The sequence below is a fragment of the Prunus mume genome, linkage group LG8 (assembly GCF_029339155.1).
Source record: "Prunus mume cultivar Tortuosa linkage group LG8, ASM2933915v1, whole genome shotgun sequence".
NCBI lineage: Eukaryota > Viridiplantae > Streptophyta > Magnoliopsida > Rosales > Rosaceae > Prunus > Prunus mume.
The window spans coordinates 2,014,171-2,041,821 of record NC_142705.1 but is presented as its reverse complement, the minus strand read 5'-3'; the positions used below and the strand labels follow the sequence as shown (position 1 = coordinate 2,041,821).

General features: G+C 38.4%; 7 protein-coding genes across 8 annotated transcripts; 5 read left to right on the top strand and 2 right to left on the bottom strand.

The window, feature by feature from the left end:
- The first annotated feature begins 349 nt into the window (after positions 1 to 349).
- Positions 350 to 3,467, top strand: MGD2 (monogalactosyldiacylglycerol synthase 2). Its single transcript, XM_008244649.3, has 7 exons — positions 350 to 1,043; positions 1,370 to 1,542; positions 1,877 to 2,038; positions 2,136 to 2,277; positions 2,383 to 2,607; positions 2,694 to 2,831; positions 2,927 to 3,467. The coding sequence occupies exons 1-7, from the start codon at positions 753 to 755 to the stop codon at positions 3,185 to 3,187; spliced, it is 1,392 nt and encodes a 463-aa protein (XP_008242871.1). The 5' UTR covers positions 350 to 752; the 3' UTR covers positions 3,188 to 3,467.
- A 791-nt stretch (positions 3,468 to 4,258) lies between these two features.
- Positions 4,259 to 6,665, top strand: ARPC3 (actin-related protein C3). Of its 2 annotated transcripts, XR_016122980.1 has the most exons (6): positions 4,259 to 4,418; positions 4,679 to 4,761; positions 4,959 to 5,067; positions 5,177 to 5,446; positions 5,588 to 5,703; positions 6,324 to 6,533. XR_016122980.1 is itself a non-coding variant. In XM_008244650.3 (5 exons), the coding sequence occupies exons 2-5, from the start codon at positions 4,759 to 4,761 to the stop codon at positions 6,467 to 6,469; spliced, it is 528 nt and encodes a 175-aa protein (XP_008242872.1). In that variant the 5' UTR covers positions 4,260 to 4,418; positions 4,679 to 4,758; the 3' UTR covers positions 6,470 to 6,665. The 2 variants fall into 2 exon arrangements, 1 of the variants encoding a protein (XP_008242872.1); XM_008244650.3 differs by lacking the exon at positions 5,588 to 5,703 and having other exon boundaries at positions 4,260 to 4,418; positions 6,324 to 6,665.
- Positions 6,666 to 7,339: 674 nt separating this feature from the next.
- LOC103341173 (ubiquitin C-terminal hydrolase 22-like) lies at positions 7,340 to 11,927 on the top strand. Its single transcript, XM_089043239.1, is given in 4 exon segments — positions 7,340 to 8,663; positions 8,849 to 8,973; positions 10,713 to 11,216; positions 11,219 to 11,927. Coding segments are annotated over 4 exon segments (1,791 nt in total). The 5' UTR covers positions 7,340 to 7,767; the 3' UTR covers positions 11,485 to 11,927.
- A 225-nt stretch (positions 11,928 to 12,152) lies between these two features.
- Positions 12,153 to 14,154, top strand: LOC103341174 (protein SRG1-like). The gene is made up of 4 exons (XM_008244653.3): positions 12,153 to 12,739; positions 12,830 to 13,077; positions 13,173 to 13,500; positions 13,765 to 14,154. Exons 1-4 carry the CDS (start codon positions 12,497 to 12,499, stop codon positions 13,999 to 14,001), a joined length of 1,056 nt encoding a protein of 351 aa, XP_008242875.3. The 5' UTR covers positions 12,153 to 12,496; the 3' UTR covers positions 14,002 to 14,154.
- A 20-nt stretch (positions 14,155 to 14,174) lies between these two features.
- Positions 14,175 to 15,598, bottom strand: LOC103341175 (protein LATERAL BRANCHING OXIDOREDUCTASE 1-like). The gene is made up of 4 exons (XM_008244654.3): positions 15,374 to 15,598; positions 15,013 to 15,263; positions 14,563 to 14,893; positions 14,175 to 14,484 (listed from the first exon to the last, which is right to left on the bottom strand). The coding sequence occupies exons 1-4, from the start codon at positions 15,596 to 15,598 to the stop codon at positions 14,245 to 14,247; spliced, it is 1,047 nt and encodes a 348-aa protein (XP_008242876.2). The 3' UTR covers positions 14,175 to 14,244.
- Positions 15,599 to 17,041: 1,443 nt separating this feature from the next.
- Positions 17,042 to 23,887, top strand: PHT4;5 (phosphate transporter 4;5). Its single transcript, XM_008244655.2, has 15 exons — positions 17,042 to 17,593; positions 17,920 to 18,065; positions 18,268 to 18,367; positions 18,520 to 18,572; positions 19,165 to 19,239; positions 19,576 to 19,656; positions 20,084 to 20,142; positions 20,819 to 20,880; positions 21,408 to 21,523; positions 21,777 to 21,813; positions 22,186 to 22,281; positions 22,577 to 22,718; positions 22,821 to 22,873; positions 23,308 to 23,394; positions 23,494 to 23,887. The coding sequence occupies exons 1-15, from the start codon at positions 17,216 to 17,218 to the stop codon at positions 23,593 to 23,595; spliced, it is 1,587 nt and encodes a 528-aa protein (XP_008242877.2). The 5' UTR covers positions 17,042 to 17,215; the 3' UTR covers positions 23,596 to 23,887.
- A 287-nt stretch (positions 23,888 to 24,174) lies between these two features.
- On the bottom strand, positions 24,175 to 27,019 carry LOC103341177 (heparanase-like protein 3). Its single transcript, XM_089043238.1, is given in 10 exon segments — positions 24,175 to 24,707; positions 24,709 to 24,814; positions 24,924 to 25,049; positions 25,145 to 25,334; positions 25,435 to 25,665; positions 25,755 to 25,836; positions 25,838 to 25,904; positions 26,000 to 26,183; positions 26,269 to 26,305; positions 26,585 to 27,019. Coding segments are annotated over 10 exon segments (1,719 nt in total). The 5' UTR covers positions 26,831 to 27,019; the 3' UTR covers positions 24,175 to 24,257.
- Positions 27,020 to 27,651: the final 632 nt, after the last annotated feature.

Here is a 27,651-nt window from a genome sequence, read left to right as displayed (position 1 = left end):
AATCTCATAATATGATTCTCCAAAGATATATCAACTCCAATAGCTAATGAGTGGAAGTTTGGCATTTGGGCTTTTTATTGTGAATATTTGAAATTAAATTGGCTAAGGTTGTTGTTGACAATGATTATGTAAGTAAGTCACATGCTTGACAAATCAGAGTTACAGCGATGCATATGCATAATGCATCTCTATTTGAATGAATGCAAATTCCCCCACCACCCTTTCCTTTTCCAAGGCCAACCACGAACCAGCCAATTCTTTTTGGCCAACTCTAAAATTCCAACCCCACCTAAGCAAATACCCAAAAACCAAAGGCCTCAAATGCAAACCAACAAAACCAAAATTGATTAAACAATTAGAAACACTGTTCCAGGCTTGTGAAGATTCGAATCTTGCCCCACGAACATTCGAAAACAAAATGCGCATCTGACGGCTAGAAATTCCCCCAGACCAAAATTCCAAAGCATAATTCTAGCATCCCAACACCAATATAGGTATGGCTCCTCCACGGATTTGCCAACTCGGACTCGCCAACACACAACTTCACAAATCACATACCACCAAAAAAATCGTTGCTAATAACTTATAACTTCCCTTTCTTCCTTCTCTGTCTCTCTGTCTCTCCCCTGTCTCTCCTGGATCAACTTTCTCCTCCGCGCCGGAAAACCCATTTTCCGGTGGCGGGAAAGACAATTCGACCGTTGGGCTCAACTGGGTTTTCATTCGAGTCTTTTTGGTGTCTTGTTGTGATTATGATGTCGGTGGCGTATCCGCGAAAGTCAATAACAGAGAAAGTGTTTGAGAAGGTTGGGAGATATTCATACCTGAGCTACCTCAAGAACAACAGCAGCAGTCACAGTCTGAGGTGTGACGATGAAAGTGACGACGATTACTACGAGGATGGGACTATGGAGCTGGTGCAAATTGGAGCTGAGAGGACCAAGAACGTCTTGATTCTCATGAGTGACACAGGTGGTGGCCACCGAGCTTCTGCCGAGGCCATACGCGATGCCTTTCGTATGGAGTTTGGCGATGAATACAGGGTAATTGCTTAATTGGGTTCTTCATTTTCTCTTCTGAGTTTTCTTGGGCTTTCTTTGATTTTGTCTTTGTCATTCATTTCTATTGATTTTCCTTCTGGTAGAATGCTTTTGGTTTGAAACTGCTGAACTTCTTGACTTTTTGTTCTTTAAGTTTTTGCCTTTTCTTCTTTGAAATATCTGCATACGTATGTACCATTTAATGATTAAGTTAATCTTTCCAAAACCATATTTATCCAATTCATACGAATTCCGAAATTTAATCAAAAGTGTTCTTGTGCTCCTGTAAATTCCTTATTTGACAAGTTCTTTATTCGAACATGTTTCAGATATTTGTGAAGGATGTTTGGAAAGAGTACACCGGTTGGCCGCTAAATGACATGGAGAGGTCATACAAATTCATGGTGAAACATGTGCAACTGTGGAAGGTCGCATTTCACAGCACCTCTCCTCGATGGATACACAGTGTCTATCTTGCTGCTATTGCGGCCTACTATGCCAAGTAAACTCTCTTACCTCCTCCCACTTTTCATTTTCAATTCAATGAACCCCATACACAATTTTGCAAGTGATTGTTTGTAGCCTGCAAGCAGAGCTGTAGTTTCGTCATAAAAATATCCCATTAAAGTATTTGAAGGACTTTCACTTATGCTTTACGTTTTTATCTTTTCTTCTTTAAAATGATTCTTTATCATCCACTTGTCTCCTAATCAATCGTTAGAGATTAAAAATAATTATTGCTCTAGGTGGAGAACTGATTCTGTTGACTTAGAAAGTTCTAGTTTACTGGGATATTTGCTAAGTACTAAGTAAGTAGTGCTGTGTTTTAATTGAAGGGAGGTGGAGGCTGGTCTCATGGAGTACAAGCCAGATATTATAATCAGTGTGCATCCTTTGATGCAACATATTCCTCTGTGGGTTCTCAAATGGCAAGGCCTTCAGAAAAAAGTGATTTTTGTGACAGTTATCACAGATCTCAACACCTGCCATCCTACATGGTCAGTTTGATAAGGCCAATCAGAGTTTCCAATTTATGCATGCTTATTAGTCATAGGCAACCATACAATATTCTCCTAACATGGATATAGTATCCAGGTTTCATCCTGGGGTGAATAGATGCTACTGCCCATCACAGGAGGTAGCTAAAAGGGCTTTATTAGATGGTCTTGAAGAGTCTCAAATACGTGTTTTTGGCTTGCCCATCCGGCCCACTTTTGCCCGTGCAGTTCTCTCCAAGGTGCGTTGCATGTCTGAGATTATGTTTGTATGTAGGGTTCAACGTGCTTGGTTACTGAATTTGCTTAATGGTGCCCTTTCTCCCCTCTAATTCTTGGTTGCATAGGATCAACTCAGGGAAGAACTTGAAATGGACCCCGACTTGCCTGCGGTTTTGCTGATGGGAGGTGGTGAAGGAATGGGACCTGTAAAGGAAACTGGAAGGGCTCTGGGAGAAACACTCTTTGATAAAGAACTTGGAAAACCAATTGGGCAGTTGATCATCATATGTGGGCGTAATAAAAACCTCGCCTCTACACTCCAGACCGATGAATGGAAGATTCCAGTAAAGGTAAAATTTTGACACTTTACATTGGGGGCAAATACAGTTTTCTTTTGAAACATCTGTTAACATGTTTTGCCTTTTCCAATTTGCAGGTTAGAGGGTTTGAGACCCAAATGGAAAAATGGATGGGAGCTTGTGATTGCATCATAACAAAGGCTGGACCTGGCACAATAGCAGAGGCATTGATCAGGGGGCTTCCTATCATCCTCAATGACTACATTCCAGGACAAGTTAGTGACCATTTTCTTTTTCACTCTTCAATTTGATTACATGTAACCATTTTCAACTTTTCCATTAACCTTTCCACTTCATTTGGCAACCCCAGGAAAAGGGCAATGTGCCTTATGTGGTAGACAATGGGGCTGGTGTGTTCACCAGAAGTTCCAAGGAAACAGCCAGGATTGTGGCTGAATGGTTCAGCACCAAAACAGATGAACTCAAAATGATGTCTGAGAATGCACTTAAACTGGCACAACCCGAGGCTGTTTTCGACATTGTTAAGGACATCCATGATCTTGCCTGCCAACGCGGTCCTCTTGCAAACATCCCTTACATGCTGACATCGTCGTTTACAAGTTTAATCTAAATGAATAACGTACCTCTGTCTTCCTCTATTAATTACTGGGGTATTCCCACTAGAATGCCATGTACAGGTTCGAAATAGTTCTAATATTATCATTCTTTGGCCTCAGAGGCTTGTAGCCCGCAAATGGTTGTAAATTATTGTAGACAAGCTCTGGTGTTTCGAAGGTTTGTTTTTGTTTTGTTTTAGAATATTGGAAGTAGATATCCATAGGATGACCATGCCAAAGTTGACGACGTTGTAAAGTCTCGTTGCAATGTTATGATTTTTCTTTTGCTTCAAAGCAAACAATAGTTCAGAGACAAAGACACATGCCAAAACTCATCTGCCTTGTAAGTAAACTTGTCCATGTAACTTTCCCTTGGCTTTTAACCATTTGACACTTTGAAACAAAGTCTGTTGCAAGTTGCAGCCCATGTAGCAAATAGCACGCATAAATAATTAGTCGTCGTCAACACGATATTATAGTGATTTGAGAGTCGTTGTTTTGAAGTTTGGCATACATAATTAAACTGGGTGGCTTGCCCTGGTCCACCTCCAGCTCCAACATTTGATCATCCATCTCAGCTATGTTGTCTTCTTTTGGTTGACAGTTAGATATGATATGAAAATGAGAAAATGTTGGATCATTCATCTCTTTTCTAGTTTGACTAAAATCATAGTGGACACCATAATCACCATCAGAGATTATTTTATACAATTTTCAAGGAGAACAAGTCTTCGCAGGATTATATAACAATATTAAAAATAAAAACAAATGATGCATAAGATATATGCTAAAACAAAGACTTTCAAAACAGGGACAACATAGAAATTTTTCTAGGCAAACAATGACACAACAACAGAGAGCTGATTAGATCACAATTTCACAACACAGCAGATGCAGATGCTATTTTTTCACAATCTATATCTGGGCCACTTGATTTAAAAGTGAATAAATGGGCTTTTGTTTGGGTCAAACAAAAAATCCCTATTACAAATGGGCTTTTTAATGTACGTGAAAATTGAATTAAATAAATAAATAAAAAAAATAGAAAATCAGGGAGCGACTTTGATGTGCTTTGACGGTTAAGATGGGAGTTAAGCTTACTCTTGCAAGCGAGGTATCACCTTAGAGGATCCAACTCCTTCCACCCACCAGAACACCATGGCTATGCTCTGAACTTCCTCTCATCTCTGAAAGCTACGACATTTCCAAACCTTGGCTTGTATTTACGAAGGATTGTTGGATCAGGTACTGACTTTACAACCCAATATTTATTCCTTTGATATAATCTTTGATTTTCATTTTCCTGGTAATTTGCTCTCTTTCAATTGCAGTCGCATCATATGCTCTCTTATTTGGTTGTTCTTCGATTTTTCATGATGTGTTCACCTAAGCTTTATGTAATTGGCTTGATTGCTTGAATTCGGATATGGGTTTACTAAGTTGGTATTTTTAGTCAATATTTTTCATCCATTTTTTAACATTGTTTCCATGGCCTCCCTCTGCAGAGACCCAATTGGTTTTTTGGAAACAAGTATTCGTTTTGAGCTTGCAGTTGTCGAGATAGGTCGTCGTTTGACGTAGAAAGATGGTAAAGCTTCAAGCTTTTCGTAATTTTATCTTTTGTGCTCATCTTTTTGATATATTGTTGAGGAACATTGGCTGCTAATCGTCAAATTTTTGGCTTTTATTTTATGCTTACTACTTTAATAATACGACTGAGGAGAGAGAATTAAATGTTAGTGAAAGGTGTTGGTTAAAACAGCTACTTGACAAGTATGGTGACAGGTTTATCACTCTAGTTTTGTGGACGAGGAAGGAATTACTAAAGCTTGTGGGTGCCCTCTATTGCCTTTGAAAAGCCATATAAAGGGTCCTGCTCCAGTTTCAGACCAAGGTTTTATATGTGCACATTTACACTTTTAGTAGCTTGTAATACTAGCTGTTTTAAAATTGTTCCATTCTTGTTAAATTCTTTTTGATATGAGGAATATTACTCTTTGCAGATAGGACTGATATTGTTGATGAAGCAATTACATTCTTCCGCGCTAATGTTTTCTTTAGAAACTTTGATGTTAAGAGCTCGGCCGATAAGCTGCTCATTTATCTGACATTCTACATTAATGTGGCTCTGAAGAGACTTGAGGGTTGTAGAACTTTGGCTGAAGGAACCAAGGCCATTATTAATTTGGGCCTGGAAAAAGTTCCTGTGCCTGGAGAGCCAAGCTTCCCTTTCCCAGGCCTGTTTCCTCTTCCTCAATCCCCGCAGGAAGCAGGTGAAGCTTTTTCTTATCTGTATAATAACTGAACTAGTTTTTGCTGTTAGATTTTTACTCAAAAGCTGGTGAAGAGAATTACTCAAAAATAAAAGTTACCCTGGTTTGTGATAAAGTTACTCTTGATGTCCTCTTTGACAGTTCCGCTTCATGGATATTGTTGAACATCAAAGTCAACTTGATTTTAGAATGTTCCAGCTGTTAACATTTCAAACAAGGGCTATCGTTGCTTGCTTTCAGTCATTGAGAGATGACAGGTGTTTGAGTTTCTGAGCATTTGACCTCGACACATGTCTTTATATTTCTTGGCATAATGCTTCCCAGGTCATGGAGTATGCCTTTATTTCTTCCACAGATGTTCTTGACTGTCTGAATTGGTGCTAGACTATCAATTCCACATAAATCATGGACTAGACCCTCCACGGGGAATGCTTTGCTTAGAAATTTCACATCTTTTCACTCTGATGTGGGGAACTTTTAATGATTAACGTGTGTTCTCTTTTGAGAGAGCATCTTATTAAAATTGTTGAGATTATGGTTAGGTCTTTAGTTTTTCTCTTCGTCATGACATCCCTCAATTCCATGTTGAACATCTATTGGTTCTTCCATACATGGATTTTATTTTCCTTTTTTATATTTTTAAACTCAGTGCTATACTATCAGTTCTCCTTGAATTTATTGTCTATTCAGTTTCTCTGCACGGAAATCGCTTTGCATGCATGAATTTGATTGCTAAGTTGACATAATTCTTACTGAGTTAGCATCTTTACAGGATTGTTGAGTTAAAATTTGGGTTTTGTTCTTCCATATGATATACTGACAGCTTCAGACCTTTAATGATATCATCTTCTCATGTGTTTGAAAATATTGAATGCAGAATTGCTGAGGAATTATTTGAAGCAGATAAGGGAGGAAGCAAGTGGGAGATTATTAAGTGTTGCTTATAGACCTAACGGGACGCCTAATAAGTGGTGGCTGGCATTTGCCAAAAGGAAGTTTATGAACATCATTCTTCCATCATGATCATGAATAGCTGTAAACTGGATTTTCCGATCAGTAGTCTAGTGATATTGAGCCACCGGAATAATTTGCAAATTGTTAATCATTCTGCACATAATAACAGAACAGCATAAGACCAAGACCATCACCATGGTTGCTTGTGTATAAAAAAATTCTATCGTTCTTTACGAAATATGAAATGATCCCTCCTTTCTCCTCCTTTTTTCGTTTTCTATCAAAGATTCAGACGTAATGTTAATGTTAAGCGAAGTGAAGTGCTTGGATGCGTGTGTTCCTGTAATTGCTTGCAGGAGCAGGAAACTTGATTTTGCTGGGAAGTGAGCAATGAGAAAGTTTTGCATGTATTGATTCAGTTCAGTTTACATGTGAAGCATTAATTAATATATTGATTTAAGTTTAAATGTGGTTGATTTATCAACAAATTAAGACACGCACAATTAATAAAGCTTTCCGTCCTCTAATTTGTCCATATGTTGATGGGAAGTGTCCTATTCTGTCTGTGTCCGCCATGCCAACCATGCACGATGTGTAACATCCGGCGGGCATCGACAGTCAGATTATATATGAATGATTGAGATGTATCTCTCATCTCACCACCTTTTCTGCATTTTAAGCAAACCAAACCACCGGGCCAAAGAGATAAAGAGAGAAAATGATTCAATGCTTTCCTTTTTCTTTTTTTCTTTTTTGAGTTAGATTAATGCTTTCTTATAAATTTATTTAAAAAAATCCGCTTATGCCTTTTTAACTGTACCAACCGCAGATATTTTTTTTTTGGTCGAACTGTACCAACCGCAGATAAGAAACAAAAAATAAAAGAAAAAAGGCAGATGCAGAGCCTGTATGATATATAGCTCCCCCAGCTCTCACTATCGCTCTTCAACATCCATAAAAACCATTCCAAATTTGGCCAAAAATAAAATAAAAATACGAGGCAATAAAGAAAAAGTAATTGCTTTTGCTTGCTTTCGGTTTCTCTCCATTTTTCCTGAATTTCTTCCCTCTTTTTTCGATCAAACAAAAAAGAAAAAACAATCAACTAAAAAGATTAAAAATTCTTGTTTATTTTTGAAAACTAATTTACATTATTTTTTCTTTTTCTTCTACTTGTAATCAAAGCCAAGAAGCTGAACATACTACAACAGAGCCAGTCCCCCTCATCACTCCATGGTCTCTCACTCCCATTTCCTTTAATCTCGGCCGTTGATCTCTCCCATCCATGACCCTTATGTCCTTTAAGCCTAGGGTTTCCACCATCAATCTCACCCCAATCTCCGCCACCACCACCATCATCGCCGTCCATGTCGTCGATGGCCAAGATCACTCGCACTAGTCAACAGATCAACGGCCATATTTTGCCCCACCCCTGTCCCCACCTGGCCGAGTTCCGGGCCAAGAACGGCTCCAAGCCCTTCCGAGCATTGCAGGACTGTCTCCGAGTCAAGCCGCCGGGTGGCCGAGCTTCCATCCGCCGCGATCCCAAGGAGTTACCGCGCTGCGGCGCTTGCGGCGAGTCCGCGTGTCCGAGGCTCTACGCCTGCATCACGTGCGCCGCTGTGCACTGTCACGTGCCTTCCGGACCCTCCCATGCGGCTGCTCACGCCTATTTGATGCCTCCGGGTCACGAGATCGCCGTCGACGTGGATCGAGCCGAGCTTTTCTGCTGCGCCTGCAGGGACCAAGTCTATGACCGCGACTTCGACGCAGCAGTTGTCCTGGCTCAGACCGCTGCGTCGACCCTGACCTCCTCGGACACGTCAGCGATCCAACAGTACGCGCCGGAGAATCTCCGGAAACGACGCCGTATCGATTACAAGCCGTGGATACCGGATCTGAGAGAGAAATACTTGGTGGGGAAGAATTCGAGTCCCTTGAACGGCAACGTCTCGGATTTGCCTTGGGGATTGCGCGGGCTCAACAATTTGGGGAACACGTGTTTTATGAACTCGGTTCTTCAGGCATTGCTCCATACGCCGCCGTTGCGGAACTACTTCCTCAGCGATCGGCACAACCGCTACTTTTGCCAGAAGAAGAGCAATGCCGATAATACCAGTAAGAAAACTGCCGCCAGTAATAATGAAAGTGGCGGGAACAAGAGTGCTGCGCGCATGTGCTTGGCTTGCGACATGGACGCCGCATTCTCGGCTGTTTTTTCAGGGGATCGGACACCCTATAGCCCTGCAAAGTTCTTGTACAGGTTTGTAATCTGTACAAATCTCATTTTTAGTGACAATGTGGGTACTAGCAAGCAGTGTGAGGATTTCATGTGTTTTTTCCCTGTTTTGGGTATAATTATTACTTTTTCTCACCTGCGGTTTTGTTTTGCTATTGGCTTCTCTTTTTCGTTATTTTTACTGATTTGCTATTGTGGTAATACTGTAGTTGGTGGCAGTACGCGGCGAATTTGGCAAGTTATGAACAGCAGGATGCGCATGAGTTCTTCATTTCTATGCTTGATGGGATTCATGAGAAGGTGGATAAGGATCAGCGGAAACCTGAGAGCCAAGGTTAATTCTTTCTTAATCTGAAACTGTTCTCCTAGGCACCAAACCCGGCCTGATCTTAATAATTTTCATGCAATGTTTTATGTGCATATGCTACTTCGAATTCTTGGGTGATGCAATTAGTGGTTAATGTGATTACGAACTGTGTGCGATATTCTTGCATTTCATGAGTATTATTGTGCTCATCTCTTGTCTTTAGAGAGTGACTTGTCTGGTTAACTATTGATTTTCTACTATGTGCAAGGACACGTAGCTTTGAGTTCTGCATATACACATATGGAATGTGAATTAATAGGGTGTCTATATGTCTCCCTGGAAGCATCTCTAGTTGAATTCACGTTGGATTTTTGTTGGAGTTGATTATTTGCTAAGAGTTTTTGAAGTTGAGCTAATGTTAAGATTTTGAGGTAGTTATTTTATACATTAGAATGTAATGCCTTTTTGGGGGCAAAAAGATTTTATTGGATTATCTAGTTTTACTATTGGATCACTGCCTGTAGCTCCTCAGAGATACTGTAATCCTAAGAAATTGTTAGCTTTAATTTGGTACTTCTTAGAAGTCGTATTCACTCTTTGTAAGCCAGCTTGGGAATTGTCTAAGTTTCAACATTGCGGTAAACAAGTAGTGCAAACCCTTCAATGGCTTAAGAGCACTTTATGTCATACTTTTCTATTAATATCAGAAAATGAGCTAATGGATCTTTACAAGATGAAGCACGACAAAAGTTGGTGCTAGGTCAATTCTGCAAGACAAGTAACTTAAGAGTTCCTAATGAGTAGTTAACTCCCCAACTTCTGTATTTTTGTCATTTATTTTAAATTAAGATGATTCCAAATACTGTTGAAGATTAAAGGTGACTTTAACATCTAAATGCAGGGTGGGTCTAGGTATCTGGTTTGTTGCCCTAGGAGTTGACAAGTGCTCACAGATTTAGGGCTAATTTTCAACCTCTACCTGCTGGCTTGATGGCGTTATCCGCTTCACCCAGTAAGTCAACTTTCACCTAGCTTTCTTGGGTTTATCTAGGGTGTTCTCTCTTTTCGTAAGTTTCATTTAACTCAACCTTTTTGCCATGTTTAGGGTCTAATTAGAAAAAGGACCCCAAACCAGAAAATCCAAATATTCTCTTAGGTTCACAGCCAGCCTAATTTTTCTCATCAATCCTCTGGGCACTCCAATTATTTACATCAGAATTCTTTCAGCCATCTTGTTGTTTAGTCCGAAATGTTGAACTTGATCTACCTGTTTATTGGCATAGGTTATTATCTGGTGTCATGTATCCTTTCTTTCATCTTGGCAACTGTTTTGTTGCTTTTGTCTTTCGACTTGTCTCAGTCTTTTGGCATGCTAATTTCTTGCTGTGACTCAGGTAGTTTCCTAATATAGTTTTTCATTTGCAACCTTTAGGCAGTAAGAAGGGGTTCTACGAGATGGTATTATGTACCTAGGATTCCACTGCAGTACATGCATGTAGTTGAGTGTAATCTGGGACGTATATAGTATAGAGGCTGACAGTTAATGTTATATTAATGTTTGTCTGATAGAGATAGATTCCTAATTAGCATGAAAATATCCAACAAAAGTGTTTCCAGACATTGGAGATTGCTTGATATGTGTCTTCACCTGTATCTGCATACACTTATACTATGCCTATTATATATATATATATATATATATATATATATATCAAATTAAAATTAAAATATCGTTCTGATAAATCTTCATTTCTTTTGTAGTGCAGGCAATGGAGATTGTTGTGTTGCTCATAGGGTTTTTTCTGGTATCTTGCGATCTGATGTTATGTGCATGGCCTGTGGTTTTACATCTACAACATATGACCCATGTGTGGATATCTCACTGGATTTGGAACCTAACCAAGGAGGTTCTGCAAAGACAATGTCCACGAAGTCAAGTTATTCTTGCAACGGCGAGGCAGATTGCATGAATTCCAGCCAAAACTGTGGGGTATCTACCCTTATGGGATGCTTGGACCGTTTTACACGACCTGAGAGATTGGGCTCTGACCAGAAATTTTTTTGCCAGCAGTGTCAGGTGAGGCAGGAGTCTCTCAAGCAAATGTCAATAAGAAAGCTTCCTTTGGTTTCATGCTTCCATATAAAACGATTTGAGCATTCTTCAGTGAGGAAGATGTCAAGGAAGGTTGACCGTTATTTGCAGTTCCCATTTTCGCTAGACATGGCACCTTATCTGTCATCTTCCATCTTGAGGAGTAGATTTGGAAATAGGATTTGCCATTTGGAGGGAATGACCCAGATGCTTCAAACGAATTATGCTCAGAGTTTGAATTGTTTGCTGTGATCACTCACACAGGCAAGCTAGATGCAGGCCATTATGTAACTTACTTGCGATTAAGTAATCAATGGTACAAGTGCGACGATGCTTGGATCACACAAGTTAATGAGAATATTGTGAGGGCAGCACAAGGCTACATGATGTTTTATGTACAGAAAATGCTATTTTACAAGGCAAGCGAGAAACGGGGTCCTGCATGATACGCTGGTGAGAGCAGTGATGAAATTTTGCTGCTTGAGACGAAAGATGGGAAGAAAAAGAAAAAAAAGGACAAATATTGAAATGGAATTCATGGCCAGTGCCAGCCTTGTTTGCCGAGAAAACAAATTTGAAGGAATTGCTTTTGGCGCTGGTTAAAAAGAGGTGAGTAGCTCTCTGTGCGCTTAGAGCTCACGGAGGACACCTCCCATCCCAGTGGTTGGTAAGTGGTATTCCTGATTCTCAGATGGAGCATAGTGAGCCTGAATTTTTGGGGCAGTCTTGCATTTGGGAAATATGATCTATGATAGATATTGGACCCATTCAAGTATTTGTGAAGGTTGATTCTATATATTAGAAGGGAAGGCACCAGTCTCTTTATTTGAATCATATACAAACTAGAAAAATAAAAATATTAACAAAGAATCTTTTTATTTGGGTAAAATCTGAAACTTAAGGTGAAGCATGATTAGGTTTAGGGATTCCATATGTAAATGTAGCGGCTCGGATCCTGTAGCTCATATCAATTCAATTGGCATATGACATGGAATTTTTGGGGCAGTCTTGCATTTAGGTGTGCTACCATATGGCTGTGGTGCTCTTTTAATTCTGTCTTACGTGGCGTTTCCATTCCATATCCATGGCGGAAAATCTGATCTAAGTATATATTTATTTAGTTCCTTGAAATAATTGGGCTGCCATTCAAATATTTGGGCCTCAAACCTTTTCGAAGACGGAGACGGACTGACCTTGTTGTAGTTTGATTCTTTTACTAAAACAGCTAACAAGATGAGAAAGAAGGTTAAATCCAACAGATTTGTCTTTTTACTACGATTCCAAAAGTGATGAGATCATCAATCAATTTGTTTTTTGAATTACTTGGAAATCAGGCAATGAGACAATGAAATTGGATTTTGCCGTCTAAAGCAAAAAGACACTATAATTAATCGATGAGAGCTGGGAGTTGGGGAGATAGATACCCATTTTTCCAAAGTTCCCAATTCACAACTCAGTATGGCTGGCTTTCTTCTTCCTGCTGAGGCAGCGTCATCGTCATCAGTCCCCAATGAGCTCCAACAAATGCTAATTGAAGAGCCCCCACTATCACAATTCATTGTGAAAGAAAGTGCTTTTGGCCCTGTGGGGTCTTCTCCTCCATTAGTTCAGATTCCCATCGTTGATGTCAGTCTGGTCTTCAGCTCACAAGATGAACTGGAGAAGCTAAAGAACGCTCTCAGCTCATGGGGATGCTTCCAGGTGGGTAACTAAATAATGCTCTCACTCTCAGCTCAAATTCCAAGCATAGCATATCAAATACATGCTTCTTTGATCAATGAATTTTGACAGGCAACTGGACATGGGATTTCAAGCTCATTCCTAGATAAGGTGCGCGAAGCAGCAAAACACTTCTTCTCACTTCCAATGGAAGAGAAGCGCAAGTGCTTCCGAGCAGTTAAGGAAGCGGAAGGATATGGGAGTGACTTGATAGTTTCCGATAAGCAAATTCTCGACTGGTCCAATCGCCTCTTTCTAATGGTATTTCCGGAAAATCAAAGAAGGCTCAATCTTTGGCCAGAAATGCCAAATGATTTTGGGTAAATCTAAATATGTTCACTTATTTCTTCCTTTTCATATGATCATATATATGATCTAGTTATTTACTAAGCTTTTATTCATTATTTTGTTGCAGAGAGATCTTGATTGAATATGCTACAAAGATAAAGTCTTTAATGGATCTCTGCTTCAAGGCCATGGCAAAGTCACTGCAACTGGAAGAGGACATCTTCCTGAAGCATTTTGGAGACCAAGCTGTGGTGCAAGCAAGATATAACTTCTACCCACCTTGTCCTCGATCAGATTTGGTTCTTGGCCTCAAATCTCATTCAGATAAATCAGGGGTCACTATCCTCTTGCAGGATCAACAAGTTGAAGGCCTTCAGCTTTTCAAAGATGGTACATGGTTCAGAGTTCCTATAATACCCCAGGCTCTTATTGTCAATCTAGGTGATCAAATGGAGGTACTTATTGTAGCCTATCAAAATTTGATCTTTGTGTATTTTATAGCACAAGCGATAGTTTAAACTACAGGAGAGTGGGGGATTTCTCACACATACAACTTTGATGTCGTGAGGGTTCAAACTTGAGACCTCTAGAGATAATGATCTGCATGTCAAGGCCCTTTCCACTAGCCTATCAAAATTTGATCTTTGTTTAATTACTTCTTCAACAAGTTTTAGTATGTTTGGTTTTTATTTATTTATTATTTTTTTCTTCTTTTGCAGATAATGAGTAATGGAATATTCAAGAGCCCACTGCACAGAGTCACAACAAACACAGAAAGGATGAGGGCATCTGTGGCCATGCTTATTGAGCCAGCAGCTGAACAAGAGATTGGTCCAGTGGATGACTTGGTGGATGAGAAAAGACCAAGACTCTATCAGAATGTGAAGAATTATGGTGCTTTTAACTATCATTGTTATCAGAAAGGGTTGGTAGCTCTTGATGCAGTGAAAATATAATTCTCCTTTGTTGTTCCTCTATCCAGCACATAACATTGATGTTCACATCAAAAAATAAAAATAAACTTTATGTCTATGGATATCTGGCTGGCTGCCCGTATCTGCAAAAATGTTTGAAATGGCTTTGAGGAAATAAGGATAGAGTTTCTCTAACATACTTTTCCAGTCTATTTCTTGTTCTTCTTTTTCATCAAAAGGTAACTATTTATTAGCTTCAGGTAAAAGATACAGAGTGAAGAACAATTAGATTTTGACTGTTTCAAGTGCAATCTCCCCTCTCTGATAGCATTCATAGTTGATACGACCATAATTCTTGACACTTTTGTATAACCTTGGCCTTGTTCCGTCGTCTATCAAGTGTTCCACAGGACCAATCTCAGTTTCAGGATCTGGTTCATTAAACAAAGCAACAGATAACCTCATCCTCTCTGTATTCGTCACCACCCTGTGCATTGGGCTCTTGTATATACCATTACTCATAATCTGCATCAATTCATTCATTTTATTTTATTTTAATGAAAAAGAAATAAAATTAATTAGTCTAGTTGATTAAACTTGTACCTGCATCTGATCACCAAGGTTAAGAACAAGAGCATGAGGAACAATGGGGACTCTAACCCATTTACCATCTACCAAAACTTGAAGACCTTCCACATCTTTGTCTTGCAAGAGAACTGTCATGCCAGACCTATCTGTATGAGGCTTGACACCAAGGACCAGATCGGATCTCGAGCATGGTGGATAGAAGTTGAATCTTGCTTGCAGCAGGGATTGGTCTCCAAACAGCTGCTTTGCAAAGCTATCCTCTTCCAAATCCAACGACTTTGCCATGGCCTTGAACACAACCCCCATCATCAACTTTATCTTCGTTGCATATTCATGTAACATCTCTCTACACATAGAGATTTACTTATTCATTAATCCAATGATTTAACTAACTAACTAACTAGCTAGTAAAAGCAAAATCTAATTTATTACAGATTAATGAATGCATTATATATCAAGGTTTACCTAAAATCATTTGGATTTTGTGGCCAAAGATGAAGCCTTCTTTGGTCTTGTGGGAAGACTCTGAGAGTGAGACGGTAGGACCAATCGAGAACTTGCTTCTCCGACACTATGACATCATTCCCATATCCTTCGGAGCCGCCATCGAGTGCTCGGGAGTATTTTTGCTTCTCTTCTACTGGAAGTGCAAAGAAATGTTTTGCAGCTTCACGTACCTTGTCAAGAAATGAATCTGATATCCCATGACCTATTGCCTGGAATTCATTAACCCAACATTATATACATGTAGTAGTTCCAATTCCGAACAATAGGTTCAGCTTTAAAAAGTGAACTAAAAACTAAAACAGATTCAACAATTCTTTACCTGGAAGCATCCTGCTGAGCTGAGAGCTGTTCTGAGTTTCTGTAGCTCATGATTCTCTGCATATTCAAGTGATGATGGGGAGAAGAGACTGATATCAATGATGGGAATTTGATCAGCTAATGGTGGGGAAGACTCTATACATCCAAAACTGCTTTCTTTGACAATATATTCAGGCGGTGGTTGATCACCATTGATGGACATTTCTTGGACACTCATGGCGGCCATCTTGTCTCTCTGATAATAAATCCGGTGAGCTTGTGCTGCATATATAAGCTTTTTCTAAACCAGAATTTCTTCCACAACATTGATGCATTGCATTAAGGGCCATGACAAATGTAAATATTTAATTTATTTGGTCCCCTCTACAACGGCAGAACGATTTACTTCCCTGTTTTTCAGGTAACTTGGAGGAGAAAGACGAACAATTCCAGCAACTTGGCCTCCTCATTGCATATTTTATTCACCACATTTTCCATGGGGAGGTCACGACAATACATAATTAACTATGCATTGTCACAGCAAACAACAACTAAGCAAATCCCTCATATTTATATAGCTTTATGAAATTGAAATATCAAATGTATCATTGTCAAGCTCTAAAGTCTAAAACAAATCCTCAGTTTGACAACTTCGCAGGAAACTAAAAAATAAAAAATAAAAAATAAAATCATAAAAATAGGAAGAGCTTTGTACATATCTGAACGCTCTTGTATTTTATTTCTAAATTCGCAGAAACTTAGAAAAATAAAAATCATAAAATAGGAAAAGTGAGTGTATATACCTCCCAAAAGATAATAGCAGCATCATTACCCCAGCCCAAATCATTCATTTTTTACTCCTTGTAGGACACCCAACCCAAGTGACCTAGTCCTATAAACCATAAACATAACTATTAGCATACATGTTCACATCATATCATCAATAAATTAATCAAATGAATGCTAAAGATATGTAACTCGAGTGGTTAAGAGCAGTTACCTATGTACCTGAAGTAAATTGTAACATCCCTCTATCGATGTCGTCTATACCAGTACATGGACCAATATGGTACTGAAATGTGGGGCTTGTTTTTTGGGTTAATTCTTGCTGAGGATAGAGGTATTCGTAATCTGTTGGTGGAAATGGATTTTGCAGTGGCTGTTAAGTTGGTGAAGAATTCTACTACTCTTGGTTTACATCCAGTGGCATCTCTGGCTTCAAGTTGCTGGGAGTTTATGAGAAAGTTTGATACATGTGCTCTTCAATATAGAGAAAGAAATATGGACTTAGGTGTTTGTTTTCTTGATTGGCTCCGAGCTGGATTGGCGCTAGCCTTGTTGATGATCTGCTTGGAGTCACTAGGACTCGGTAGTCTGTAGTGAGTAGTTGCTGTTTTACCCCCCAGTTCATAAATAAATAAAAAATTAAAAAAGTCAACTGAACACACCAGTTACTGCAGGCCCTCATGAGTCATGACCCACTACGACTAGCTGGGCTCAGGTGGATTGATCAGGCTCAAGTTCAAGCTGGGCTGGGCTGAGTTTCAGTATTGCTGGACCTTTCAAACTCCTCTCCTCTTTACGTCCCAAAGTCATGGGAATTGGGACCCAATGATGTGGGTGGGTCCCGCTATAATATTACAAAAATATCAAAATTCAATTCAAACTATAATTCTGAGCCACAAACCCAATTTGTTTCGTGGCGCAAAAATGCCCCCAATAGGAAGAAGCAGTAGCTCCTTTCCTTACTTCTCTTCTCCGACTCCACAACATTAACCACCAAATTTTCAGAACAAATTCAATTTCCACTTGCCTTCTTCACTTTTTAGTTACAGTTACGGAACACACAGGTACGTACACAAAAATGGCGAAACTCACACTCAGAGCTGAGAGCTCGTGCTTATTTTCCCCCACCACGAGCTCACAGTCGCAGCCCTCATCCTTCGTCTCCTCATTCCGACGACGTCGTTTGCTTTGCTTCCCTCCAAAGCATAACTTGGAATTCAGAGTCTTCTGCAGCATTAAAGAGAAAGAAAGCATCAAAGAAGCTAAGAGAGTGAATGGAGTCCCCGTCGATAAGGTCCAACGGGCGGGTTCGGATTCTGAGGGTGATTCGGGTCTGGAAAGCGGGTCTGGGGAAGTGGGTTTTGATTGGGATTGGCCTCCGTGGAAGAACATACCTCTCAGATACAAACTCATCGGCACCACTTCGCTTGCCTTCGTTATCTGTAACATGGATAAGGTAGTACTGGCTCTGCTCCTAGCTTTGTTATTATTTCTCTCGCTGACCCAAATTCAACGAACAAGTACTGGTCTTGAATTGTCAGCTTAAACTTTGATGCACTTATGGTTGATAAGGATTTTTCTGCGAAGTTACAAGTGGACCCAGTTTTTGGGTTGTGGTTTACTGCAAATTTATGCATTCTGGTTTCAAACGACTTATTTTGGCGTGTAACCCAACAATTCCTTCAATATCGTTTTCTCATACTAAAAGGAGCTCTGAGTTTTGTTCCTTTTCCAAGTAGGATTGATTAAGTTTTTTTTTTTTTTTGTTTATTTAATTTGCAGGTGAACTTGAGTATTGCTATAATTCCAATGTCGCATCAGTTGGGTTGGAGTTCGTCCGAGGCTGGATTGGTTCAATCTTCGTTCTTTTGGGGCTATGCGTTGAGTCAGTTGCCTGGGGGTTGGCTTGCCAAGATATTTGGTGGGAGGTTTGTTTATTAAAGCTTCAATAGTCGTTTTCAGCATGTTTCTTATTTATCTGTACTTACAATTTTGCAGCATGGGTCAATCATGCACAATTTTTCCTACTACGACTAGAATTTTAGAAGAATTTTAAGAAATGCATCTTCATTGATCTTTTGGCTTGGACAGACATGCCACACTCATCTAGTGTTTTTTTTTTCCATGCAGAAAAGTTCTTGAGATTGGAGTATTAACTTGGTCATTGGCTACAGCACTTGTCCCTCTTGTTGCTGGATTTACACCTGGTTTAGTTGTTTCCAGAATTTTGGTATGCTAACCTACTGCCAATTCTATTTATGCTTCAGCATTTTTAGGCGTTTTGTTTTTGTTTTAATTTTGGAACTCTTTGTTATCTGTAATGTGTTTGATATTGTGTCAAATGTTCCTCTTACTTACTATGATCTTTTCTTTCAAGTAAAGGTAGGAATTGGAGAAGGCGTTTCCCCATCTGCTGCAACTGACCTTATTGCCAGGCATGTATGACATTCATATGTTACAATCAGGGTGCACACAATCTTGATACACTATATTGTATGATTTAATTGGTATATTCGTATTCTGCTTGTTCTACTACGTTTTCTTATATAGGTAATTTGGCTTAAATTTTGTGCTTTCTATGGGCATTTTATTCTCGTTAGTGATGTAGTTTTTCAAATAATTCTTGAATTTACTGGCTATGATGGCTAATAACCAGATTTTTATTCCTTTTTTATGCTTGACTATTATAGAACTATTACTGTATTGGTTGGTTGTTGGAAGCTAGATTATAAAAACTATTAATTCCTGGTCTTATATTAAGACTCAGTCTGTCCAAAGTTAAATGTGTGGCAGCCTTTTAACATTTGATGTTAAATACTATTGAAATGGAGTCTTTCTTTGTATTTAATACAACTTTCCTTTCCAGTTTCTGGAGACTTTTCATGTTGTGTTTAGTTTGGTCCATCATAGATTCATTGTTGTTGTTGTTTATTAAGCATTCTTTACTTCGATTTCAGTTTTATCTAGTGGATCCTATTTCTTAGAGTTTGAGAACCTTATGGTTTAAATAATCTTTACCTCATGCAGGTCAATACCTTTGGAAGAGCGCTCAAGGGCTGTAGCATTTGTCTTTGGTGGTTTGAGTGTAGGAAGTGTTGCAGGGTATGTTGAATATAACTTTAAGTAGATTGGGAGGCTTTTTTATATTGAAATCCAAAAAGTACCGGATGAGATTTTCCTAACATATTCTAGAATATTTATTTGAAAGTAATAACTTACACTGATGTGTGATTGGAAAGTTATAGCAATGAGAACTTTTTGATTTTCTTAAGTTTCATTACTTGATTGCAGAGGCCCTATTTTTTTAATGTTTTCCAAAGATTTTTATTTTTTTCAAATATGAAAAGGGAAAATTCAAATCTGAATACAACATGAAGGATATTTTAATTTTTGGTGTCATCCTATTGAAAGCCATTTGCAATTTTGGACTTCTTGCAGGCTACTTCTGGCTCCGCCCCTTATCCAAAATCTTGGCTGGGAATCTGTATTTTACATATTTTCCCTTTTGGGGATTGGTTGGTAAGTAGCTGTTTAAAATTCTCAGAATTAATGCCTATTCTTTTTTATGAAGAATTAATTCCATTAACTTCTAGTAGATTGTGAGAACTTAATTATTTGTACAATATCAATATGCCAAGAAATTGGTTCATTTTCTCACCCCACCAAAAAAAAAAAAAAAAAAAAGGAAGAAAGCAAAGATTCTTGCTTTTGCTGCCTGCTGAAAAAGAAAATGGAAGAAAGAATACAATATTCCATTTTCTTTTTCGGGTTTTCTCCAAGTATCAATCATCCTTCGTAATTAATTATAAAAGAACTTACTTGGCCAATTCAACATGGGTACCTCTTATATTTTAGTTATATATATATATATATATATATAATATGTTACTGTGAAGCACTGAAGTCTGACTTTATGCTTATGTTCTTCCCAATATTAATCTTGAAGGTATGTGGGGTTTCAGTTTCTTGAAGGACAAGCCTCATGGGTGGGTGAATCGATTCCACGTGAGCATTTTATCCCTTTCTTCATCATCCTTGTTACTTTTTTCTCATGTAAAATATGTGCAGTTGACTAGCTAATAATTACTCATCCGAACACAAAGTTGACTAGATTATAAGAACTCAATTTAGTATTAAGGGTCTGTTTCTTGTTTTGGGAATTATGATAAATCTTCATAATACTCATTATTTTACTGCTTAATGAACCTTTGATACTTAATAAGGCACCACTATTGCTTCTGCCTCCACCACCATACCGTTTCTCTCCCGTTGTACTTCTGCCACTTAATTGTCTGTTGCTCTGATGCTAGTATCATTTTGCTAGTGTGTGAGCAATCACAATTACCATGATCACTACCATTTCCCAAGATCTATGCACCATTCTATCACTGTGTATTCCTATGTCGTGCACATATTTTTTTCCCAATGCATCCCAGTACAGTTGACTCTGACAAGACTTTGTTTCTATTCATAAAATGCATACTTCACAAGAAATTTTGTCCTAGATGTTGATAGTGATTTGTCAGTGCTTCAAACCATGGATAGAGTGGTAACTAGTACCCTTTACCAAATATTGTTGGCAAGATCATCAATTTTCCAAACATATGTTTGTGCCTTATTTTTCACATACTAAATCTCTTGCATAGTCATGATTCTTTATTCTCTTAAAAACCCTTGATAGGGTCCCAGTCAACAGATATGAAAAAAACATGGAGTACTAAAGAATTTGGTGACTCATTGAAGGTATGAATCTTTTTGTGTTGTTTATGTGTGACTTAGGGCAATGCTAGTGACCCAGTTAGTCAGGCAAGGTTCCGAGTATGAAAATGTAGTCAAAATATTGATGGGTTTAAGCTGAATATCATTCAGTGTTTAGAGTGCCCGGCACTAATGCTGTGCATGTTTAACCTTCTCACTGTTAGAAGTCAGGGTTCTGTTGTACTATCTAGGTAACTTTCATGTGCCATGTATGATCTTGACCGTTTGTGCTGAGCTTGGGTTGTTTTGCTACTAATATTTCTTGTAGCCAATGCCTGCTTGCATTAGTGGAATGCCAGGTCAAGCTTGTTATTAATGAGCATATAAATTATTCTTTGGTGAAAACCAAAATGTATGAAGTGATGAATTTTGAATTTAACATATTGTTGTTGATAGACTTATTCAGAAAACAACAGAAATCTTTGAATTCACATCATTGCTTTATGTCTTATTCCTAACATATAGCTATTACTGTATGCAACATTGGTTACTTACTTGCTTTCATTTAATAGGATGTACCATGGAAGGAATTTTTCCGAAATCAAGCTGTATGGGCAATGATATATGCTCATTTTTGTGGAAGTTGGGGTCATTATACTTGCCTAGCATGGCTTCCCACCTATTTTAGGTAATTTGTGCCGACGTTTAACTGTGTTCAAATAGTTATAGGTATGATTTTCCTTTTTCATGAATTTAACTCTTTAATATTCTAGACCTTTGTGATTATTTGGGAGAATTGAAAACTATTTTGTAGCTGCGTCGTAACTTCTCTTTTTTTTTCTTTTTTTTTTCCAGTGAACTGTAACTTTCATATGTACAAGGTATACAGATTTAAATTTTGTGTACGAAAAAGCTAAAATTTCAATTAACTTGCTATGCAGTGAGGAGCTGAACCTGAATTTGACAGAAGCTGCGTGGGTAAGTCTAAAAAGTACACCACTTTTGATTCGTAGCAACTCAAGAAAAAATTAGTAATGCTTCCCATATTGTGTCATACATGTCGATTTTGCTTATAAGAAGTGTCAGCTCAATCTATTAGCCAGTAAATTTCCATAGTTTATTCACTTGGGTGTTTGTTTTAGCATGGTAACCTGAGAATTCTATCCACTGTTGTAAAATAGAAAAAATAATGAAAAATGCAATTATTAGAAAGAAAAGACAATGGGAATGACAATCATTAGTATATACATCATAAGGTATTATCTATTTAGAAATATCATCTACCTCTCTGTGACTGAAGGCGCACCAAGATTCGGTTGTATGATAGCAAGGGCTTTATGTTTGTTTCAGGTCTCTATCCTTCCTCCACTGGCTTCAATCTTTGTGACGAGCATTGCCTCGCAATTTGCTGATAACTTGATTTCCAGTGGAGTTCAAACCACTACGGTACGATGATATTATAAACCGCTACTTTGTTGTATATGATGGTATCAGAAAAGGTCCAATTTAGTAGAAAATTTTTAGGTTTTTACTAAAGACAAAAATCCCTCAACAGAGAAGTTAGTGGATGTGTTTTCTTTTGGTTCTTTATTTAATTGCTATTTTACATGTGAAATACATGATAAGCTTACTGCTTCCATTATCATGCCATGACTTGCTATTAACTGAAATTTTATTCAAGATAATGTTTGCATTGAGTTTCATTCTTAATGTTTCTGATGACCTTGTTTTCTACATGTAGGTCCGAAAAATTTGCCAAACAATTGCCTTTTTATCTCCTGCAGCTTGCATGACTCTTTCCTCTCTTGATCTAGGATTGCCCCATTGGGAAGTTGTGGGGATTCTAACTGGTGGTTTAGCCCTCTCAAGCTTTGCCTTGTCAGGTACAGAACAATCGAAACTGAGGCTTGATTCTGGAGGAGGGTGGTTAGAATCATTTTAATCTCCTACAGTTTAAACTCTTAATACAATCATCAAACATGCAGGATTGTATTGTACCCATCAGGACATGTCACCCGAATATGCAAGTATACTTCTGGTATGTAAATCTACAAGCACTTAAGTTTTTATTTGCATGCTGGAAGATGCTACGAAACATCCTATTTTCCGAAGTAGGCATGATAGATATTTTTCAAAAATATCTTTATTTTAGGATTAGTAGAGATGCGCATCTTCATTTTGGTGTGAAAAGTGGGTTGTGCAAGTTTGTAATTTTTTCATCTTAGACATGCATGGTTGCGTTCAGTGGGCTGACTCATTTTCATTTTAGTGTGAAAGGTGGGTGGTGGAAGTTTGTCTTTTTCATCGTAAAATTTACTCGTGAGTCTTGAACTAAAAGCTGTATACAATGCATCTACTTTTAGACTTGGGATATATGGGATGTCATTAAAAACTATGTGTAGGCATTTTCTTGAAAATCAAACTAAACGTACCATATTTCTTAAAATTCAATTGTTCATATTTTCCACACAGGGTATTACCAACACTGTTGGGGCCGTACCTGGAATAATAGGTGTTGCCCTTACTGGCTATCTTCTTGATTCAACTCATTCGTGGAGTGTAAGTAGCCTCTATCATTACTTCACTATCCATAGCTTACATCCTTCATTTGTTTACCTTCATGATATTTATGTCTTAATTCACTTCCGCGTTATGCAGATTTCATTGTTCATTCCATCGATATTTTTCTACCTGACTGGTACAGTTATTTGGTTGGTGTTTGCCAGCAGTAAGCCTCAAACCTTTTCAAAGACAGACTGACCTTTTTGTAGTTTGGTCTTCATCTTTTTTCTTTTCTTCTCTCTTGAATGAAGCTTCCAAATTGAGGGAATCTTCATTCAATGTATCACTAGTTTCATCTGTGGGAGGAAATTAACTTAATATTCACCATTTGGTTCATTCTGTACGTCTAGAAGGAAAGTTATACATGTACGTAATCTTCCTTGTAATACAATTTTTTTTTTTTTGTAATCAGATATTGTACAGCCGTTTAAGGTGTCACAACTTCACATTGTATAATATGTTTCGAAAGGTCAAAAGTTTGTCATACCCATATCACCATTTGTACATTTTTTCCTAGAAGTATCCTGAACTCTCCCTCTCCAAAAGTGTACTCGGGATAGTTTTTCTGAGCATTCTTTCTAGTCTTTCTGGGCTGTCCCTTGATGGATCTGTAGCGCACTGAACAGTAGAGAGAATTTGGCATTTTCAACCTCATTTAAAGTTTTCAGGCTTAAAGTTTCCTCACAAGTAGAAAGAATCCAGGCAAGTATTCTTTGCTGAATTCCTGAGTAGTTCTGTCCTCATTTGGAAAAAAGAAATAAAATAAAAGGTGTATGATGAAATTGAATTGTACTCTCTTCTATCTCTTATTTAAGCAATCAAGCACTATATGATACCAGTTAGAGCACATATAGCACTGCCTACCTGCAAGCAGGCAGAACAACATATGGTATGTGAGCAAATACAATTGAAGATGGACCAACCAAAATTGGTTCTGATGAATTTACATATACAGGGTCTAAGTTAGGTATGATCCCAGATGAATTTAAGGTCAAAGCGTTTCCATTTAGCAGCATGGTTTGGCTTTGTAAATTTCCATCCTTTGCTGTTAGATGGTATTCTTCTCTTACTGTTTCACTTCTCAAACCCTGATGGAACTTCAGCTGTGCTCTATGAGACCTGTGAGATTTGTGTTTATGTCGCAAAGTCCAGGAAGTGTTGAAGGCAACTCTTGCCTCCACCGTCGTCGTGTTTTGTAGGTTGATCAGTAGTACTGTAATCCCTTTCTGCAGCACAAAATTGTGATCAGCTCAGTAAACGAAGAATGTTTGAATGTTGTCTTTCTTTATATTCAAGTTGTGGCATAAATAGACTTACGGATTGTTTTGCACAGTGTGCGTAAGCACGTATCTTTTTCGGTCCAGAAAAGCTGGTTGCCAGTACATTTCTTCCCATCAATCGGTGCCAAAGAAGAGCACTGGTATGGAGAAAGCCAGGATAAAGCAGCAGAAGTGTTAAAATACTGTCTAATATTTGAGAATTTAGCTTCTAAGGTAAGTATGATCGGTATGTATGTAGTGACCTACCTGTAGTAGTCTGGATTGGGTTCGTAGGTAGTAGTGTTGAGTAAACCATAGTTTCCACCAATCAATGTCTGTCTACAGTACGTTTTGGTATCATAAGCTGCTGACATGGCAAGCTGATCTAAATACCTGTTTGTCACATCCAAGATATGATTCTTGTTAGAAATTGAAGAAGAGAGGAGAGGACCAAAGAAGATGCTCATGAGTTGTCATAGCCAAGTTACCAGAAACTATATACAAATGAATTGCTGACAAGATGACGGCCGCTGTTGTAAGCACCTCCTGCTTCCCCAACCCATGCAGCTGCTGAAGTTGAGGAACTCTTTAGGATGTTACGGAGGTTGCTAAATGTGCTAGCAATACCGTCGAGATAGGACGGATCAAGAATCTTTTCAATAAGGTGTTCATCAACCCCTGAGAACACAGAATGAAGATTTATTTTATCAGTATGAAGTTGCGAATTCAAAAGGAATAAGTAGAAACTTTCAAAATCTCTTTGTTCAACCAATGATACCTGGCCCTAGATTATATATATGGTGGGTGACCACGTCCAAGGATGTGGTTGTTTTATCTGTATAGTCTTTGAACCACTTTGCATCAAAGAATCCTCCAGGTGATAGGATTAGTGGCTTTGGTTCAATACCCTTGTATATATCGTGAATTATCTTTTGCAGAGAAGCTGTATCAGAGACGTATTGACTCGCTCCGATTGTTGTTCCAATTCCATGTCCACACAATTCATTCCCTGAACACCATTGAAATACATTCAATTTGTCTAGATAAGCAGGGTCAAAATTTATAACGACAGTAAAATTTTCAGTGTTGTTATCTTACCAAGCTCCCAACCATGTACTGTGTAGTTCTTTTTAACACTGTAACGGATGAAAGACTCAGAATTTTTGTAGTCCCAAGCTCCCAGTTGCAGTACCATTAGAATGTATTGTTCGTCCAGTGAGAGCATTTAATCCAAAGATAATCTTGGCCCTGGAGAGGCGTACATGTGATAATGTTAGGTGCTCTTCATTCTGAAGAAAATCTAAAAGTTAAATGAAGAAGAAAAAATAAGAGATTATATTTACCCAGATTTCTGAAAAAAGGAGTTTAATTCATCCCATCTGTTCATTGGTAAGCACCCCGGAGTAAAACCAAACATCTCTGTGGTGCTTTTTTGAAAAGGAACACAGCGTTGCTTATTGTCTGGTGTAGCATAGATGACCTTATCTTGCAAGGTACCCCCCAATCTAAGTTTCAAGGGTGAGAAAGCTGAAAAATCAGCACAAGTAAGTTTTAGGCTCTTATTTTTTGTACATGTATTGAAACAATCAGATATCAAGGAAGGAATTCTTACCCTTCACGGCATTTAATAAGATACTGCTGCCTAGATTCTGCACAATAATGATCAAATAAACATCAGAAAGCATTTTCTACAAAGAAAGTATCAATTTATTTCAATACAACAGTACTGAGAAAAAGAGAGAGAGAGAGAGAGTACAGATCTCAAAAACATAAAAAGGATTTTTGATTTCAGATTATTTGCAACTGGGAAACACACCAATTACAAATCTCAAAAACATACAAGCATATGCAAGTGGAAAAGGAAAATAGAAAGAACAAATGTACGTATGTTAGATTCTTGAGAGAAACATTAATGTATATATGTATACCAGATTGAGGAAAGAAGCACGACCCCAGCTGCATGTCCCATAGTCACATTTCTCAGGAGGCCACCAATCCAAAGTTGCACAAATAAAATCATCATCAATTTTACCAATGGCATCTTTGCCATTAACGTGGACAGTGCCTTCAATACTTCCACCTCCGAAGCCCTGTGAATTTACAGAATGAATGAAGCTGAAAGCCGAGAAACAGACCCAGAAACACAACCCCATTGGCCAGAAATGAGAACCCATTTTCCGGAATCAACCAGTTCATACACAAAAGGGGTTAATGTGCAAGATCTCAGTCCCTCTCTCTCTCTCTCTCTCTCTCTCTCTCTCTGTGTTTGTATCTATATATAAATGGGTGAGGAACCCATGAAAAGTGAAGAGCTGAGATTACTGCAGAGTTTCTGTTTGGCCTTTGGACGGCAAATGGCCAGAATGGGTGGGGGGAGGTGTTGTAAGTAATAATAATAATAATAACAAGTGAATGAGATCAATCAAACAACAGTTAAAAGAGAAATTTATTTGCTATAATTATGTATGTGTACAAACAAACAGAGACTACATAATAAAGAAAGAAAAAAAAAACACAGACACACACACACGTGATACTTGGACGTCAGAAATCTACCAACGACAGGGACCATGGTCCTTTCCTATTTGACCATGCCCTCTGCCTATGGAGCTATTATAACATTATTATTATCATCTAATCCATTATTAATTTTTGTTTTAGATAAAGCATAAAAATAAAGCATGGAATTGCAACTTGCAAGTGGGCCGTGGGTTTGCTTTCCAAACTGGCAAGTGCAAACAAAGATTGGCCGGCCTGTCTGTCGGATAAATCAGAAAAAGATTGCCAGGTTTTACTGTTTGACAGCCACCCACTTGGTCTCTTGGTTTTGGAATCTTAACGTGCACTCCGCTCGGGATAAACACGACTTCTACCTTGTAAAATGATTTTGACGAGTAGATAGCGAGACGTGTTTTATCAACTGTCGTAAAAATGTAGACTGACAACGTAGTATCGAATGCATGTCTGAATGTCTGTCTCGGGAAAAAAAATATAC